Source organism: Staurois parvus, unplaced genomic scaffold, assembly GCF_062004578.1.
Source record: "Staurois parvus isolate SC_StPar_1 unplaced genomic scaffold, SC_StPar_1.0 ptg002010l, whole genome shotgun sequence".
Lineage (NCBI taxonomy): Eukaryota > Metazoa > Chordata > Amphibia > Anura > Ranidae > Staurois > Staurois parvus.
In genome coordinates this window covers 307621-328277 of record NW_028319806.1, presented here as the reverse complement: position 1 = coordinate 328277, position 20657 = coordinate 307621, and the positions used below count along the sequence as shown (strand labels likewise).

Here is a 20657-nt window from a genome sequence, read left to right as displayed (position 1 = left end):
CAAACATACTTATGAATTCTTTAAAAGTAAATTTAAAAAAATTTAAAAACTACAAAAAATGCATAAATGAATGAATCCTCTGGCAAAAGGTACAACATAGGAATTATGATTTTTTTAGGAAATATGATTTAAATAGCCAGATTGTGTTTTCATAAATTATGGTTTCGATGACTAAAATCATAAGTTTTTACCCAGAAATGTAAAGATAAGCAATGCAATGAAAATCTGATCTGTCTCCAACTTGTATTAATCAGACCTCGGTCAGGAAATATCAGTTTATCAAATCAAAATCAGTAAAATACGGTATTATGGTGCTTCAAGAGTTATATTATGGTTGGAGGATGTTTGCTAAGGCTCTTTTTTATTTTAAAATATTCTTCAGCCTGAATAGATCCAGAAATGTGTATATCAAAAGGTGATTATATAAACAGTTAGGGGAGTTTGTTTCTATCTAATAAGGCAACACATCACCAATGAACCAGCAAACACAAATGCTCCTGTGCTTGGGGATGGAGTCAACGCAGGCTACAACCATATCAAGAATCTCCTGGAACATGCCCACCTTGCAGCCCTCAAAAGACCGGGGAAATCCAAATGTACTGAATGAAGAAAGAACAAACAGAGGGCGCACGGGCCTAGTGCATTACCATAAAAAATGTTTAATAAGAAGTGTAGACATCCAATAGGCTAACGCGTTTCGAGCGACTTGCCTCTTCCTCAGAGCCACTGAGCCAGCCTATTGGATGTCTACACTCCCTATTGCGGACAGTCACTTTGGGGAGCGGGGGTTGGGGAATTTGACAGGTACCCGCTCCCACTTCCAGTCCGATCGCCTAGGTGTCCTCCATCCCTCCCTGTAGTCTACTGGGACATGTGACAAGTCCCAGAAGACTACAGGACCATTCACGAAGCTCAGCACTACTTGTGCATGTGCAGTGGGTACCCGGCTGTGAAGCCGCAAGCTCTCATAGCCGGGTGGCCAAACTGAAGATTCCTGGAATACAGGACGGCCTGTGAAACGAGCTGCGGGGGACACACCATGGGACTGAGGGACAGGTAGTGGCTGTTTTTTAAAAGTCAACAGCTACAGTTTTTGTAGCTGCTGACTTTTATTTTTTGATAGGTTGAGTGGAAGTCCGCTTTAACATTACATGATTTGCCATTAGAATACAAATTTCCCCACTTGTCCCTGAATTTACCCACCATTTTAAATACAAATGTTAGAAATATTTGAAACAATGCATACAAAATGTGATGCACTTGATGTGTTAATGCCATGCTGAACAGTTTCACCATCGAGAAATTCAAATTCATAAATTACAGATTGAGACTATTTAACATAAGGAAAAAAAAATTACAAGGAGTAAAAAATTACTCTTTTGGACACTCTTTCTGGATCGAATGCATCAATAAGAACCACCAATCTCTACTTGAGTAAAGCAAATTATCTGAGACTTTTTTTTTATAGGTCACCAGCTCTTGATCAACGTAGCTCCATTGTGAATTTATGTTCACAGGTTTTGTCTTCAGATGAAATTGAGGTTATCAAAAAAGCTTACAAAGGGCTTACTTTTACCTGGAAACAAATACAGATACAGATACTGTACATTTGAAGTGAATAAGGGGTACATCTCTTTGCTAGAAACAAATGTAATATGGGTATTTTTGTATATTAAGGAATGCAATTGTTTGTATTATTTTATTATAATTTGCCGCTTTAAATAAAGAATAAAAAAAAATCCTTTATAGTACTTGTAGGTTCTATAAATACCCAGCATTAGAAGTTTATGCCACACGTCACTTACTCTTTAACCACCTGAAGACCAAGTCTTTTCTGACACTTTTTGTTCACCTAAAAATAATCTGTATTTTTTGCTAGGAAATTATTTTGAACCCCCAAATATATATATATTTTTTAAAGCCGACACCCTGGTGAATAAACTGGTCGGTGCTGCAATTTTTTATGTCACATAGTACTCCTGCAGCGATTTTTTTACTGTTAATGCACAAATACACAATATATTGGCCAATTGTTTGGTGAAATATAAAAGATGATGGTATGTCGAGTAAATAGATATGAAACATGACATAGCATTGGCAGGTATTCTTGTTTGAGAAATCTGGGGTCTATCAGACTCTAGATATCTCCTCTGCCCTTACATTATCTAATCTCACCAAGATCAGTGTGATCAGATGCTCTGTGCTTTTAAAGGATGAGTTCACCTTTCATAACATGTTACATTGATATTCATGGTGTAACATGTAATGAAAGCACTGGCCCCAGCTCCCGGCTGATCCTCCACTTTGACAGCTAGTGGGGGATCCCCCCGCGCGTGCTAACTGTCAAGTTTAAAAAAAAAACATGGCCATGCGGGGCAGTATTCTGTAAATGAGGACACTACAAGGTCAGTCAGCTTTTGCGGCTGTTGGTTTGTAGTTCTGAATGAATTATAGTTAATTTGGTCTTCCTATCAGTATATCTGCTTGCTTGTACATCCCATGTGGGCAAGCAGATAGCAGATATACTGACAGATCTGCAGAAGACCTGCATGGCACCAGCGGTCTGCTGACCACTGGTACAATGCTTTCCAGGCTCCTGCAACAAAAAATAATAAATGCACATTTTTTTACCTGCAAAAAATATGCATTTTTATCAAAAGGCGAACTTAACCTTTATGCTACTTTGTAAGTTCAGTTTTATGGATCAGTTATGTATTGATTACATGGCTGAACTAAATACACTGCTCAAAAAAAATTAAAGGAACACTTTTTTAATCAGAGTATAGCATCAAGTCAGTTAAACTCCTGGGATATTGATCTGGTCAGGTAAGTAGCAGAGGGGATTGTTAATCAGTTTCAGCTGCTTTGGTGTTAATGAAATTAACAACAGGTGCACTAGATGGGCAACTATGAGATCTCCAAAACAGGAATGGTTTTACAGGTGGAGGACACTGACATTTTTTTCCCTACTCATCTTTTCTGACTTTTTTTCACTAGTTTTGCATTTGGCTAGGGTCAGTGTCACTACTGGTAGCATGGGGGGATACCTGGACCCTACAGAGGTTGCACAGGCAGTCCAACTCCTCCAGGATGGCACATCAATACGTGCCATTGCCAGAAGGTTTGCTGTATCTACCAGCACAGTCTCAAGAGCATGGAGGAGATTCCAGGAGACAGGCAGTTACTCTACGAGAGCTGGACAGGGCCTTAGAAGGTCCTTAACCCATCAGTAGAACTGGTATCTGCTCCTTTGTGCAAGGAGGAACAGGATGAGCACTGCCAGAGCCCTACAAAATGACCTCCAGCAGGCCACTGGTGTAAATGTCTCTGACCAAACAATTAGAAACAGACTTCATGAGGGTGGCCTGAGGGCCCAACATCCTCTAGTGGGCCCTGCCATCACTGCGAGGCACCATAGAACTTGATTGACATTTGCCATTGAACACCAGAATTGGCAGGTCCACCACTGGTGCCCTGTGCTTTTCACAGATGAGAGCAGGTTCACCCTGAGCACATGTGACAGACGTGAAAGGGTCTGGAGAAGCCGTGGAGAACGTTCTGCTGCCTGTAACATTGTTCAGAATGACCGTTTTGGTGGTGAATCAGTGGTGGTCTGGAGATGCATATTCATGGAGAGACACACAGACCTCTACAGGCTAGACAATGGAACCCTGACTGCCATTAGGGATGAAATCCTTGGACCCATTGTTAGGCCCTTTGCTGGTGCAGTGGGTCCTGGGTTCCTCCTGGTGCATGACAATGTCGGCCTCATGTGGCAAAAGTATGCAGGCAGTTCCTGAAGGATGAAGGAATTGATGCCATTGAATGGCCCCCATGCTCACCTGACCTAAATCCAATAGACCACCTCTGAGATATCATGTTTCAGTTCATCTGACACCACCAGGTTGAACCTCAGACTGTCCAGAAACTCAGTGATGCCCTGGTCCAGATCTAGGAGGAAATGCCCCAGGACACCATCCATGGTCTCATTATGACCATGCCCCAACGTTGTCAGGCATGCATGCAAGCACGTGGGGGCCATACAAACTACTGAGGACCATTCTGAGTTGTTGCAATGACATTTCAGCAAAATGGACTAGCCTGCTGCATAATATTTTCACTTTGATTTTTGGGGTGTCTTTGAATTCAGTCCTCTATAGGTTAATAATTTTCATTTTCATCAAACAATGGGGCATCCTTATGTTCCTAACACATTACCCAGCCCATATCAGTATAGATATCCAGCATGAGATTTTTCCCCATTGAGATCTGATGTACAGTATTTTCAAAGTGTTCTTTTAATTTTTTTGAACCGTGTATATTCATGTTTATATTCACTTATATGTTATCAGCTTAGACCAGGGGCGGACTGACAACTCATGGGGCCCCCGGGCAATAGGGGATCATGGGGCCCCTGTGTCCTTTCCCAAACTCAAAAAAGTCTATGAAAAATGTACCAGGGGCATGTCATGGGGCCCCCTACTGACCCTGGGCCCTCGGGCAGTGCCCGAGTTTCCAAATGGTCAGTCCGCCCCTGGCTTAGACTGCCTCTTATTCTCCTGAAGAAGCGAACAGCAAATTTCTTGAGACTACATGGCCGCCACATATTGAAATTTCATATATAAAGTTCTCCAAAATAAGTAAAGGTACAACCTATTGTAATATATAGAAAAGTTCTGTGACTATGAGGCAATAAGTGTTGACATATTTGTTAGGCATTCAAGTTATGCTTCAAATGACAACCAGGAGCTCAGTGATGTCCTGGTTCAGATCTAGGAGGAAATGCCCCAGGACACCATCCATCATCTCATTAGGAGCATGCCCCAATGTTGTCAGACATGCATACAAGCACATGGGGACCATACGAACTACTGCGGACCATTCTGAGTTGCTGCAATGAAATTTCAGCAAAATGGACTAGCCTACTGCATAATATTTTCACTTTGATTTTCAGGGTGTCTTTGAATTCATTCCTCTATAGGTTGAAAATTTTATTTCCATCAAACAATGGGAAATCCTTACATTCCTAACACATTACCATACCATACCATATCAGTATAGATATCTAGCAGGAGAATTTTCCCCATTGAGATCTGATGGGTTATCAAAGTGTTCCTTTAATTTTTTTGAATAGTGTATATATTCCTGTTTATACTCACTTATATGTTATCAACTTAGACTGCCTCTTGTTCTCCTGAAGAAGCGAACAGCAAATTTCTTGAGACTACATGGCCGCCACATATTGAAGTTTCATATATAAAGTTCTCCAAAATAAGTAAAGATACAACCTATTATAATATATAGAAAAGTTCTGTGGCTATGAGGCAATAAGTGTTGACATATTTTTTAGGCATTATAATTATGCTTCAGATGACAACCAATGTAGAGTCATTTGTTTTTATGTAATATTTGAGTCTTAAGTTATAATAAAGACTTAAATATATTATATGTGATAATTTGTGTGGCATGTGATTTTAGCACCTAAAAAGTCCCAATCCTTCTAAAGGATGTTTTAGCATATATGTGAATTTTTTTTAAGATGTGGTGACTGATGACCACCAACTGCATTATTAAGTTATATTGTATTCCAATCCTCTTGTTGGATTGTACAGTTCATATAGTCACAGAGGAACATCACTCATGATATACAGTATATGAGGAAGCTTAGCAGCCATAGCAGCCTGTTTATCCATACAACAATAATAGGCAGTGCACTTAAAAAGACACTAATACAGTCAAGACCCTTACCAGGGTGGACAAGTATGCAAACATATATGTGGGTATTGGGACTGGACCATATAGTGGAACATTCTGAACAGTTTTCTACTCGATTCACCATGACATCCAACCAGCTGCTGAGTTAATTTGAACAATATGCCATATTCAGAGAAAAATGATCGCCAGAGACACAGATTTCATATTTCCACTAGTCCTGATGAAGGCGTGAAGTGTGGCCCCAGAAACACTTTGTCTCTTTTACTAAAGCAATATTTGGAATAAAACCTTACTATGTACCCAAATATATTGGTGTGGTGCTTTGATTTTAGATTCAAATATTGACACCAAGGTGTCACATGTCCTTTGTAGTGGTGAGCAGATCTGCAGAGATTTGATTCACCCAGATTTTAGTGAAGAAATGAAAAATTTGCCAAAGGTCCAAAGGTGTATTTTGAGGTGAATTGCATTGAAATCATAAAGAGGGGAAGATTAGATTTTTCCATTTTCTACAATGGAAATGTTAACTGATTTTTTTTTTAGCTTTCTTAGCCCTCACCCCAATGTAGATTTGGTATTACCTTTAAAATAATAACAATGTTATAACAAGTAACTGTTTGCTTTTCTGCTTTCTAATTTGAATTGAAATGCATTGCATTCACTGAGAGGTGAATTTTAATTTTTTATTTTCTACAATGAAAATGTGAACTTGATTTTTTATTGGTAGCTTGCTTCTCTTTCACTTAAATGTGGCAGGTTTGGCATTACCCTTGAAATAAAAACAGTGTAATAACAAGTCATTGCCTTACTGCTTTGTAATTTGAAGTGAATGAAATGAATTGCATTGAAGTCAATGGGAGGTGAAGCTTGGATTTTTTATTTTCTACAATGAAAATGTAATTTCTTTTTTACACCTTGCTTAGACTTTGCCTAAACATAGGAGATTGGGTATTACCCCTTATGTAATAGCAGTGTTATAGCAATTAATTGTTTGGGGTTTTTTTGCTTGGTGATGCCCTAGAATGAGACATACAGTATGGTCCCTTTGCATGTTTAATAACTTACTGGAAATTAGTGAATAAAAGGTATCATTTAAACTACAGACTTTAGGAATTGATTGATGGATAACAAGGTACAAGACTCTACTATTATACTGCATATATAAACCAAATTAGCAGACTCTGATCTCTTGAACCTGAACCCTTAAAAGTATATGAAGGTGTTATTTTATCTTGGTAATTCAGGTAATGGAGGTGAATGGCAAAAGTTTTCAAAACCCTTTCTTCTTCTACCTGTAATTTAAAGGGATCACATTTCCCATAATTGCTGTGTCTGTACTCTTTTATACAGATTCTAAGCCCTGTCTAAGGAATGGTCTTGGATAAGAGAACATGTGGTAACAGTGGGCAATACATTTTACAATAAGTGCAAAGACTTTACTATTACATGTTTTCTCTTCCTTTCATTATCAAAGTCCTCAATTTATTGTTTGAAAGACTTTTCTACAACACTTTATGCTGTAATTTTGGTGTGAGCACTGCAAATCCAATGCTAGGATATTATGAATCATTTTATAGGAATTCTACAAGAAGGACTCCTTCATGTACAGTAAATCTGCTTTAGTAACTGGAAATATTTTATCTGAGGAACGTATTTCCTCTAAGAAGTCGCTCTGGTCATGTACATAATACTTTCCTTCTATATATCGTTGTAGGAATGAATTATGTCCACTAAAAATCCATTATGGTTAAGTAAAAAAAAATCAGATTTTCATAGGGAGTGATCAAACCTGATAGAAAATCCAATCCATGTGAGCTAAATCAGTCTATTTTCTTTTTTTGTGCCCAATGACTGTTTTAGAGCAAAACATCAATTGAACTAGTAAAAGCTGATATGTTAATCATTTTTTGTATGGCATTAGGCCATTGTGTATCTTTTGAACTATTTATATTACTCCCTGTACTCTAAATGAGACTCTGAGCTTCATGTTGATGTTGGAGGAAAGTTTTGGTAATCAGTTTTACCGGACCATTCTTGTCCTCTTTAAGCTGCCTCTAAAATCCTTGAAAATGGATCAGATGAAGGAAACTTTCTTATGGTGTGACAGTGCGAGGCTCTTTCACTATGAAAATGGCCAGGGAAAAGACACAGAGTTTGCATGTCTGCAATGCTAAATAGCATAGATTTGGAGTGGAGAAAACTGCTTTTGAAGCTTTTCCTGGATCTTGGTATTGCCAGATGGGGCTCTGTGGTTTGGAGATTCCTAAGAGTCTTGGATGGGATGAAATCTCCAATCCTGTGTCCGGGTGTTGTGGATAACCAGCAGGGTGTGCGCCCAGCCCTTATAACAATGGGCTGGTGAGAGCAGTAGGTGGTGGTGGTGAGAGTGAAGGGGATTCTGGGCCAGAGGACTTGGAAAGTCTGGCCAGTGCTGAGAGTCTGGGAGACCAAGAGAGGGTCTGGGAGACTGAGGAAGCTGTGGAGGCCAGTGAGTACAGGTGGGGGTGGAGAGAATCTGTGGGACATTGGTGGATGCAAGCTGGAGATACTGACAAAACCCTTTCAAGAGGCCTTGTGGACCTGAACAGCAAGGTTCTGTCAACCTACCTACAGAGAGAGAGAACCTGAATAGCAAGTGGTCTGTAAGACCAAAACAAGCAGAGGCACTGCTAACCAAAGAGCCAGGTGGCTTGGTATTTTTTGTTTATGTGTGCTTAATGAAGTTGAATGCCCTTCATGGGAGTCCAGGATGGACGTTTGTGTTGTTTTCTCTCTTTTAATAAAAGTGGGCAACCAGGCCCCTAACTATAATGCCTGCATTGACTCACTGTATAAAAATTTCATCTGCCACTGAGCTAAACATTCCCGATATAACAATGGGTATCTCTTCTCTGATGCCATCTGCAACATGGGTCCTAACCCTCTATTTTTTTTTTCATTGGGCAGCAATCCCAAATTACATTTCTTTACAATCAATCAATCAATCAATCAATTATTTCTTTAGAGGAACATTCAAGCTAAATATGAACCTTTCCCATTGTTTCTCACCCAACATCCCAAACTACTTTCGGGGGGCCTCTCATTTTGATTTTGCTATTTATTTCCCACATCGTGTGTGCCTAACCCCTTTTGGATGCTGGTATTCTTTGGACAACTCATTAAACATTTTTGGCAGTTGTGTTCCCTGGCTCCAGCCTCCTATAAATATTACATTTTCATTATTCCATTATTTATAAAATAAAGGAAGCTTGTAGGGAAAAGTAAATCATGTAGTAAAATGAAGTAACTTTTACTATACATGTAAGAAAATTGACATGGGATATAGATTTTATATGTGAACCCTGCACAAAAAAAAAACCCAATGCCCCCCCCTTCCCAAATCCATATCAGGCCCTTAATCTAAGCAACCTGCCCATACTGGCCAGAAAACGGGTACCCCTACTCATTCATAAAAAAAGTATGTTGTAAATAAATAAACAAAAACTTTTGACAAGTCCCTTATTAAAAAATTCAGTGATGTAACGCCATCGATCATTATGAATGACACTTGCCGATTATCACCCACTGATTGTCAAAGGTGAAAAAAAACATCATCAATACTCTAACAAGTCAGTCAAGCAACATTCCTGTTGCTAATGACAGCTCTCCAGAATGCCAAAACAGTCAAGGTTGTTACTCTGTCAAGGTTACTTGTGTTCAGACTGAACTTTAAAGTGTAAGTGAAGACAAAACATATTTTTTAGTATTGGATAGAGTACAGAAGGATTAGAGCACCGGTCAGTTTTTATTTTCATCTGGTCCCCTAAAAGGTATATTCACCCTATCTATTTGTCCTGTTTACCATTGAAATAAAAGCAAAAGAAAATCCTACATTTTGGGTCAACACCAGAACATAATAAGAGGGGAAATCTGCCAATGGAGACACTTGTATGGGTGACCCCGGTGACACCCCTGGGATTCCCTCACTTTGGGGGATATTTTCTATCACTTCCTTGGCTATGGAACAGAAAGTGAAGGGAAATCTCCATTTTCAAATACCCCTATGAGACACAGAGTAAAAACAACTGACAGTTTGTCTGTGGTTTGTTCATAAATGAGAAGTACCATAATTACAGTGTGGGAATGTATGAGGATTCTGGACCTACTGTCAGCCACATTTCTAGTAGTCATGTGGATGGAATGGCATCAGTAGGTATTAAGTATACCTCCTCCAACAGTGGAACTGAACCTCCTCGTTCCAAATGATTTCTATAACAGTTTTAATAAGAGGATCCTTGACCTGGTGGGTAGAATCCATCATTCTCTCACTGGCCAAAAATTCAATTGTTCTAATCACTCATTCCAGTCAGAGAGGCTAGGGGGTGCATTGTCTGAGGCAACAGGCACAGGGCCGCTGAGCACAATTATGATCCCGAATTTTGAATTGCAGTGTCGTGATGTCAATATCTTGTCATACAATACGATGCCTGTGTGGTCAGGCTAACAGGGACCAGGAGTATTCTATTATTACAGATCTCTAAAAAGATCTTCTTGTGTGCAAAACAGTTTCTCACAGATTAATTTTTATTGGGCGTTCGAACTATGGAATAGCCCAGCAGAAAGTTCTGCTATCACAACAAATGGTCCCTGAACAGTTGATTTTTGACCAATGAGGATATCTGGAGGAAGATTTGATAATTTCAACCTCCAACGTTCAACTTTCCTGCTACTTCTCCAGGTTTCAAGATCCTCAGACAAAGATGCTGTGATGGTAGTCTGGGACTACGTATTTCCACCGGTTGCTTTAAAGCCCTTCTCAAAACTCAAAGAGCACATATCAGCCATCACAATTCTAAATTTCAAGCCCAAAAGATCATGGTTTACGGTACTTAGAAATATGAAAGTCAAACCATTGATTTTATTGGCAATAAATCCAGATCTACTAATGCAAGGCAAGCTCCAACATCTAAAACATCAGACTTCGTACGCTGATGGCATATTGATTGAAAGGCAAAAATGTAAGCGTTTAGATATCTCATATTCAGTCATTGTGACCTTGTTAAAAGCCAGAAAATTATTCTTGAACTCAACCGTTTACAGAATTTGTAATGTCTTTCTTTGAATCTGTACATTACCACTTTGTCTATGTTAACTGATAAGAAGAGGGATTTAGTCTCTTTCTTGTAACACACAAATACATACACATCCAATATGGCATAAAAATGTAAACACATTAACTTTAGTCCTGTAGGAGTTTTTTGAACATCCCATCCAAAACCAGAGACACTAATATGGAGATGCCTCCCTTTATGGTTACAATTAGTGATGGTCTTCATGTTTGAGTCAAATGTAAGTTTAAGGTTCTCCTCAAAGTCCATACCAGACCTAAAGGGTTTGGTATGGATGGGAGGGGGAACCCCACACCATTGTTTTTTTTAAATATTAATTGTTGGGCAATGCTGACAATTCTTTTGACATTCAGCTGTCAGCGGGGAAGGGGAACCCCAATAACAGCTGAAACATTAAAGAATATTTCACAACTAAAATGCTGCATGACTTAATAATATAACTCATATTAGTAGCTGGTCAGTATCTTACTGCATACTCAGATGCTGTAAGATACCGCTCAGTAAATTGTCCCTGTTCGAAGATTGCAGTTGAACTTTCAGTAGGTTCGAATGTTCAACCGTGAACCAAACAGGGGGGTGTTCGGCCCATCACTAGTTACAATAGCCTCTACTCTTCTGGGAAGGCTTTTTACAGGTTTTTAGAGTGTGTCTGTGGGAAATGGTGGCCATTCAGCTTTAGTAAAAAATACATTTAATAATATACTGTAAACCTGAAGTTAGCTAGTGCACAATTCCTTCATTTCCTGCCTGAATGGATTCAATGGGAAGTAGGAGAACTATTCTATAGTCTCAGTACTGGTCAGGCTGGGGAATATCATGACCTGATGTCACTCATGCAAATCAGGACAACGAGTAGGGCATCATGAAGACAGCCTCCATGACAGTTAAAGGTGGTCCAAGCATCAGTCTCAACTATATCTACAGCAGTATAAATAATTCATGAGGTCCCCTGGAGCTCTTCTGCAGTTGCAGTGCACACAAATGGTGTGGCGCTCTCGATTTTGGGGACACCTGATATTAATTCCCAAGTACAAGATGGGAGCACTGGTGGTACTGATATTGGAACATTTGCAAAATGACTTATGACAGTTAAAGGAACCGTTTTGAAGCACTTCTGGTGAGTGCGCACTTTTTTACCCTAGATTCACTGTGTGGTACACTGGAACCCTGCCCCACGCACTCAATAGGATCTACTGGATCCCTACGTGGGCCCTCATTTATCTTGGGACTTTTTACTCACTCAAGTTCACCTCAGTGTGATCCGATACTCTGCACTTTATTTTATGCTATATTATGTTGTCCTTATTTATGCTATTTTAGCGCTGCACCTTTATATGTATTCTGGGGCAGTAAAAAATGTAGAAGGCATGTTAAATGAATTAAAGAACTTTTGTGTCACACAAAGCATGGGAAACACAGCTGAAGGGATAGAATAGTCTCTTTTCCAGAAACAGATAGAAGCTTTAATATGAATATTCTAAACTCACAATTGCATACTTTGACTACTTTACCTGTTGATATGGAGGACTTTAGGGTGATAAAGGATGAGCATTTCTTTGGGAGATAAACTCATAGCAAGAGTACATGTTAATGATAAGCAGAAAAACGAGGTTTAAAGAAAATAATGTTGCCACGTAGGCCTTAATTTTAAAGTCACTAAAGAGATGTGTTTGAAATTATTACAAAATAAAAAATGTTAGAGATAACATGAAGCCTCCACATCAGAGACGACTGGTTGAAATTGTTTAACATTTGTTTCATTTCAATGATTTTCTTTTTCTTCAAATGAGTCTTTTACTACTTTTACAAAATGAAAACATTAAGCAACAATTGTAGTTTTCTAAAACTCACTATCCCTAATTTACAACATTTTATGAGTTGAATGCAGATGTTGCTTTTCTTTGGGATACGGTTGCCTTCACATTTAGTTCTGGCTTGATCAGAATGATGTAACATTTGGGAATGAAGATGCAGCCCAGGAGTCCAGCACTGGAAGACAAGATGGCGAAGACCTCCACAGCCACTGTGTATCTCCCTTTGGTGCTGAGGTAGGCTGGGATGAAGGAGATCCAAACACTACAGAAGACCAGCATGCTGAATGTGATGTACTGAGCTTCATTGAACACATCTGGAAGTTTCCTGGCAAAAAATGCTATAATAAAGCTGAACATAGCCAGACCTCCCATGTATCCAATCACAATGTAGAAAGCAGTGACAGATCCCTCATTACACTGTAATATTATCTTTCCCATTTCTAACTGGGTGTTATACTCTGGGAATGGTGGAGACAAAGTCAACCAAAGGATACAAATTACAATCTCTGCTAGAGAGCAGACAATCAGAAGAAATATAGAAAAATGTTTCCCCACCCATTTATTCAGTTTGCTGTTAGGTTTGGTCATGTTAAAAGCTAAAACCACGGTGACTGTTTTAGCCAAAACTGAAGAAACTGCAACAGAAAAAGTTATTCCAAAAACAGTTTGTCGGAGAAGACAGGAAATCTTTGTTGGATGTCCAATGAACAGCAGAGGACATAGAAAGGAGAGGATCAGCGAGAGGAGAAGGATGAAGCTGAGGTTCTGGTTATTGGCTCTTACTATTGGAGTTTTTTTGTATTTGAAAAACACTCCAGACACGATAATAGTTCCAAAACAGAACGACAAAGCTGTAACTGCAAGAGATAATCCTAATGTATCTCCATAAGATAGGAATTCAGTTGCTCTTTGTATACAGGCGTCTCTTCTCTCATTGGGCCATTGATCCTCCGGACACTTGTAGCATCTTTCCATGTCTGAGAAAAGAAAAAAGTTCAAGCATTTAAAAAACTGGAGGAGGCATATGTTTGACTGATATTACTGTAATTTCAAAGATACAAACAATCTAATGAATATACTGTAAGCTACATTTATAAGTCCTGTATTGTGTTGTATATAATTTGAAATGAGGAAGGATCAGATTCTGAATGTTTTAAATCATTTTCTGTGTTCTGAGGAACCTTTTCATAAAGTAATTGGAAGTATGGGCTTTAAAATGCTAAATTACTTTCTTTTTCCATAAAGTCTTTTATTAAGAACAAATGGTATCAACAGCAATAGCATTCCAGAATTATTTTTATGTGAAATCATCACAGCAAAAAGAAAGAGGACATTTAGAAAAGAAAAATAGGACACAAACAGTTGGTTTACAGCAAAATACAATCCATTTCAATGTCAAGTGGGTACAAAAGAAAAGAAATATGCAAACCGTATTCTGTCAGAAGAGTAGATCTGTCAAGCCACTGGTACAGGTGCAAAAAACAGGCAATAATGTAGCTCTGATAACAGCTTTAGTATGCCAGATCTACAAATATAGTGGGATTACCGAAAAAATAAAAAAACCCCAATAAACAATTAACAAATGATTAGTCCACCTCTCCCACAGGCACCTCAAAAATGCCAAAGTGTCAAAAATACCACCCCTATTGACAGTGTCTGGGGGATATAACTGAGGAGGAGCATCTCTAGATGCCCAAAGAGGGGCTATCCAGCAAGGTCATTCAAATACATCCCAGATAATCTGCAGTGGACTTAAAGTGAATCCAGTCAGACCAAACTGTGTGAAACTTCTGTATATTTGCACATGAAACATGAATAAGCTCTTCAATTTCCTCAGTTTTGTTAATCCTCAGAAACCATTCTGTAATCATTGGGACAGTCTGTGAGAGCCAGTGGAATAGTATACATATTCTAGCCGCATTCATCGTGCCTGGCAAGGGATTTAAAATATTCCCTTTGAGGGAGGGTGGCATGGTGCAATAGATATTGAGATGGAGTAAAATCCATGGGTAATGCTGTAATTTGGCAAATAAATTTTTGGATAGTAGACCAAAAGGGTGTCAGAAGGTCACACCTCCACCAAATGTGAAGCATAGATCCCTCTTGTCTACCACATCTCCAACAAAGTTTAGATACCGAGGGGTAGCATTTATGCAGGAGCATCAGAATCCTATACCACCACGTCCTAACTTTGTAGGCATTTTCCTGAACCGCCACATTAAGTGAGCTCTTGTGCACAGACTCAGTAAGCTTTTCCCAGACATCATTATTATTATTATTATTATTATTATACAGTATTTATAAAGTGCCAATAGTTCGCTCAGCGCTGTACATTACAAAGGGAGACAGAACATGTGACAGAACAATACCAATACAATGCAAAACATGAGGGGATCAAGGGCCCTGCTCTCCACAAATGTGAGTTGGAGATACTTTTCCCAAGCTCCTCTCGCTTTATCCGGTACATCTAAAGAACACGCCAGCAGCATAGAGTATATTGCTGAAATCAAATGGCATTGGGGACGTTTTCGAGTACACAAGGATTCAAAAGCCGTTAGGGACCTATTCCACGGCTGCATTGCAGTGGTAGGTTGTAGAAAATACTTAATTTGTCTGTAGATCCAGGACGAAAAAGCCTTTGTAGAGGAAATGGACTCAAGATGTGCACTGGACTGAAGAAAGAAGTGACAACTCAAAATATCACTGTGGGGCCACCCTAAGTTTAGAAACGTGTCTGAAAGCCCAGGAGGAAAGTCCTTATTGCCACGGAGGGATGTTAAAGGACCAGGGTTGGACGAAAAAAGCAGGGACTTACATGCCTCCTTAATATTTTTAAGTGAGGGGCCTATAAGAGGATGATTTAGCACTGCTTTCAGCCAATTTTGGTTGGGGGGGGGGTCCAGGACAAGAGCCGCAAAGTTCAATGACTCAAATCCCTTTCCAGATCCACCCATGTTTTCCCCGCAGTATGGATACATCTGTCTACAATACAAACCAATTGGCAAGCCAAATAATATCTATGGAGGTCTGGGAGGCCGAAACCCCCTTCAGTTTTGGGAGAGTAAACCAGGAATATTTAATATGGGGCACCAAGTTTTTCCACATAAACTATAGGCAAGCCGTCTTATATGTTTTAAAAAACAACTTTGGGAGAGCAATGGGAACGGTTTGCATCATGTACAGCAATCTGAGAAATATGTTCATTTTAATCTGTGCCGCCCTCCCAAATCATGAGACATTAAGATTGGCCCATCGCTGGAGATCATCTTGAGTTGTATGAAAAAGTGATTTAAAATTTCTGTCATAGAGTTCAGCCAAAGAAGCTGGAATCTGCATATGCAAGTAGGTAATATCGCGGCCTTGCCAAGTAAATGGGAAGTATTCCATACACTGAGCAACAACAGATTGCAGCAAGGAGACATTCAGGGTGTAAGATTTGTGATAATTTATCTTCAAATTGGAGTATGTACACAGTCCAATTGGCAGAGCAAAACAGGCAAAGAAAGCTGGGGTGACTGTCAAAACAACATGAGATCATCGGCAAATGCAGCCACCTTGTATTCCCTACCTCCTACCAAAAAGGCCCTTTATATCCATATGCGATTGAATTCTATTCAAAAAAGGTTCCAGAGTTAAAACAAAAATCAGAGGGGAAAGAGGGCAACCTTGTCGGGTGCCATTAGTTATAGGAAAGGCCTCCGACAAGTGTCGGACCCAGGCAGTCGGGTTGGAATACAATGCCAATATATTGGCCACCATCCTGGGGAGCAACCCAACTGCTTGGAGAACCTCTTGCATGTAGGGCCACGCAACCCTGACAAATACCTTTTCAGCATCAAGGGATAGAAAAAAACCCTGGGTTTGACTGGCCATAAGCCAGTGATGAAGGCAGGGGCGGACTGACCATTTGAAAACTCGGACACTGCCCGAGGGCCCGGGGTCAGTAGGGGGCCCCATGAGATGCCTATGGTACCTTTTTCATAGGCTTTTTTGAGTTTGGGCAAGGACACAGGGGCCCCATGATCCCCTATTGCCCGGAGCCCCAATGGGTTGTCAGTCCGCCCCTGGATGAAGGTTAAGGACTTTAATTGTATTATCATGGGCCTCTCTACCCGGAACAAAACCCACCTGGTCCAGCCCTACCCAGGAGGGTAACAAAAGAAGTAACCTATTTGCTAACATCTTTGCGAACAACTTTAAATCAACATTAAGAAGCGATATTGGCCTATAGCTTTCAACTCAAGTCAGGCCATCAGAATCGGAACTCCTACAGGGATTTCATCTGTGTCAGGGCAGTAATAAGGTCTTCCAGGGAATGACTGTGCTCAAGATCGCAAGCCACCTGATGGGAGATAGCCTTTGGGTCATATTTAGCCAAAAATCGCCTAATGTGCTGGGTATGGTAATGGAAGTAACCCATTTTTCCGATCGCAAATTATAAAGATTCCTATAGTAACATGCAAATTGATGTGCTATTTCCTCATTGCAGGAGAGTAGCTTATCGTGAGGTCCTCGAAGGTGGTACATCTGTAGTGACGATCTCACCGTCTGTACCGTCCTAGCCAACTGTCTCCCACTTTTGTTTCCGTACTCGTAGAACACTCTCTGCTCCATTGCATACCGATGTCTTGTTTGTATGCCCAACTCCTCTAATAGGAGAGAGCACAGTTGAGAAAGCTCCAACAAAGTCTGCTGTGCACAAGAGTGTTTATGGAGATTTTCTAGCACATGTATTCGGTCAGTAAGACCCACGACTTTAGCTTGGTGTATTTTCTTCACTTGGGCCAACAAAGCTAACAATTCCCCTCAAATCACACATTTGTGATTCCCCCACAGGGATACCTAATGACTTCTATATTTTATAGAGCAATTACCTTAGAGATATATGGTAAACATTTTAGGACAGCGCCTTGTTGAACAGATTTACCTTGTTTACAGTTTATTTTGCAGTGCCCACTAGGTCGGCCTATTGTGAGGTAAATTCATTTTTGGCTCATGGTAGTGAGTGACCCAAATTACTGAGGGTTCAGTGTGAGGTCAGGCTGGATGACTCAGTAGGTTGGGACTCTATTGCCTTCACCTGGTTCTGGAGGTCCATGGAAGCTTCCAGAACCAAAGAACATAAGGGTGGAGACTTCAATCTGCATATTTATGGGAGTCTCACAAGTCCCATAAATATGAGAGAGCCATGCTAGTCAGGTGGAAGATGGATTACTGAGACGTGTTTCAGTGTAACCTGGAAGGGAGCCCTGCAGGAGAAGGGGGGGTTCTGCTTCCAGGCTGGAAGCTGAGGAGAAGCTGAAAGAGGGACCTTTGAGGCATGGAGGTGTAGGTGATTTGCCCTGAATATAGTGCATGTTCGGGGCCACTCAAGCACACCTGCATGCCTGTTAAATTAGGACCAGCAACTATGTCTATGCAGCCACTGCCTCTTAATAGACTTCAATAGGCTACCTGCACACAGCACCTGGAAGTTACAGATGCTTAAAAAAAACAGCTTTTCACTGCGATAAATAGGCATCATTGCCCATGTGAACGAGGCCTAAGGGTCTGGTATAGATGAAGAGAATGCATGCTGTTTAATGGAGTTTTGCATTTTAAATGTTTCACTTTAATCATTAGAAAATAAAGTCTCCCCACCAAACAAAATTTGAAAACTATTTTTTTTGGACCTGCAAGTCATTGCCCAACCCTCCATGCCTTTGTTTAGGGTCTGGGGTTTGGTGGTAGATGGCAAACCAATGGAGATGACCAGGAGTCTCTGGTAAAGCTCAGAATGTCCACTAAAAAAGAAAAGAGAGGGAGGTGAGAGAGACCTTATAGTGTAGTAGAATAATTCAGATACAAGGGTAAAATGCTTCCTCATAAAAGGAAAAAAGTTCAGACTAGACTTGTTGAGGCAACTGTTGAGCCAGCGGTCACCCAACAATGGGGGGCACGTGGCCTTCCTAGTGCATGGGTGGAGAAAGCCTGTCTCCACACAAGGTCAGTGTGGTCACTCTCTATGTCTCCGGCATTCCCATCCTGGGTGCTCTGTGGGATTCTCAGGTGAGTGAACAAATTGGTAAGAAGAATCAGCTGAAAAAAAGCCAGTTGGTAGTTCAATTGGCAGAGGAGCTCAATGTGGCTTTCCAAAGGATAGGCACAAGTCATCTGCTTTAGTAAAACATCCAAATACTTTATTTCGCAGAATAAAATGCATTTTGTAGCTTTAAAGGATAAGTTCACCTTTTAGATAAAAATAATAAATCCACATTTTTTTGCAGATAAAAAAATGTGCATTTATTATTTTTGTCTATAGGAGCCTGGAAAGCATTGCACCAGCGATCAGTAGACCACTGATGCCATGCAGGTCTCCTGCAGACCTGTCAGAATATCTGCTTGCCGTACAGAATGTATGAGCAATATACTGACAGGAAGAATCAATGAACTACCACGGTGCTCCACTGAATACAACAAGGCCACAGCCGCTAAGACTGTCAGAACTTGTAGGCACTCATTCACAGAGATCTGGGGCAGGGCTGATTGGGTCACTTCTGGTCTACATGAGGGTGAATGCAGAGCGCAACAGCGTTCCAGGACATGTTGTTTTAAAGCGCCACATACATAGATATGATGTAAGTGCAAATTTATGTGATTTTACCTACCGTACTTTGTGCTCCATAAGACGCACCTGACCATAAGACGCACCTAGGTTTCAGAGGCGGAAAACAAGAAAAAAAATATTCTGAACCCATGGACTGCAGACATAGTACAGTACAGGAGATGACCAGAGACTGCGGACACAGTACAGGAGATGACCAGAGACTGTGGACACAGTACAGGGGATAACCAGAGACTGCGGACACAGTACAGGAGATGACCAGAGACTGCGGACACAGTACAGGAGATGACCAGAGACTGCGGACACAGTACAGGGAATGACCAGAGACTGCGGACATAGCACAGGGAATGACCAGAGACTGCGGACATAGCACAGGAGATGACCAAAGACTGCGGACATAGTACAAGAGATGACCAGAGACTGCGGACATAGTACAGGAGATGACCAGAGACTGCGGACATAGTACAGGAGATGACCAGAGACTGCAGACACAGTACAGGAGATGACCAGAGACTGCGGACAGTGCAGGGGATGACAAGAGACTGTGGACACAGTACAGGAGATGACCAGAGACTGCGGACGTACTACAGGAGATGACCAGAGACTGCGGACACAGTACAGGGGATGACCAGAGACTGCGCACAGTATAGCGAATGACCAAGAGACTGTGGACATAGTACAGGGGATGACCAGAGACTATGGACAGTGCAGGGGATGACCAGAGACTGCAGACAGTGTAGGAGATGACCAGAGACTGCGGACAGTATAGGGAATGACCAAGAGACTGTGGACATAGTACAGGGGATGACCAGAGACTGTGGACAGTACAGGGGATGACCAGAGACTGCGGACAGAGCAGGGGATGACCGGAGACTGCGGACAGAGCAGGGGAAATATTGTGAAGTGATCCAATAGGGAATCCACCACCTCTGTCAGATGTACACTCACCAGACATCTACTGGTATACAGCATGTAAGCACATCTCATCTGGGCACAGGTAACAGCAATGAAGCCTCTGTAAGGGATGCTCAGCCAAGGGCAAAAAACACAGGTGGACCCTCTCCTATGAGGAATAGCTCACCACAGGAGCTAAAGGTAGTATATAGTGTAGTATTTTATTAAATAACGAATAAAAGACAATCCGAGTGGAAACAAGTAAGAATGAAGGTAGAATGGAGTACCAAGATAGCTGCCGTTCTGAACTTTGGCAACGGCAGCGCAACGTCAGCAAGTGTGGCTCCACCCCACGCGTTTCGTGCACATGCACGTCTTCAGGGGTACGCTCACTCTTGTTTGGAGTGTTGGAGTGTTTCCTTCTTGCAGGGAGGATCCTGGTTCAGTGGACAACGGTCTTAGAGACTTACAGGTGGCTGGTCCATTGCAGGGGCTTGAGGAAGGAAAGCACCTAAAAGCGCT

The 20657-nt window shown here is 40.9% G+C and overlaps 1 protein-coding gene across 1 annotated transcript in view; it reads right to left on the bottom strand.

The window, feature by feature from the left end:
* Window positions 1-12694: 12694 nt before the first annotated feature.
* Window positions 12695-20657, bottom strand: part of LOC149433041 (vomeronasal type-2 receptor 26-like) — a 79982-nt gene continuing 72019 nt past the window's right edge. Inside the window, exon 5 of the mRNA XM_089664723.1 lies at window positions 12695-13614. Coding sequence (XP_089520849.1) covers window positions 12695-13614 — 920 coding nt within the window. The remainder of the gene's footprint in view (window positions 13615-20657) is intronic.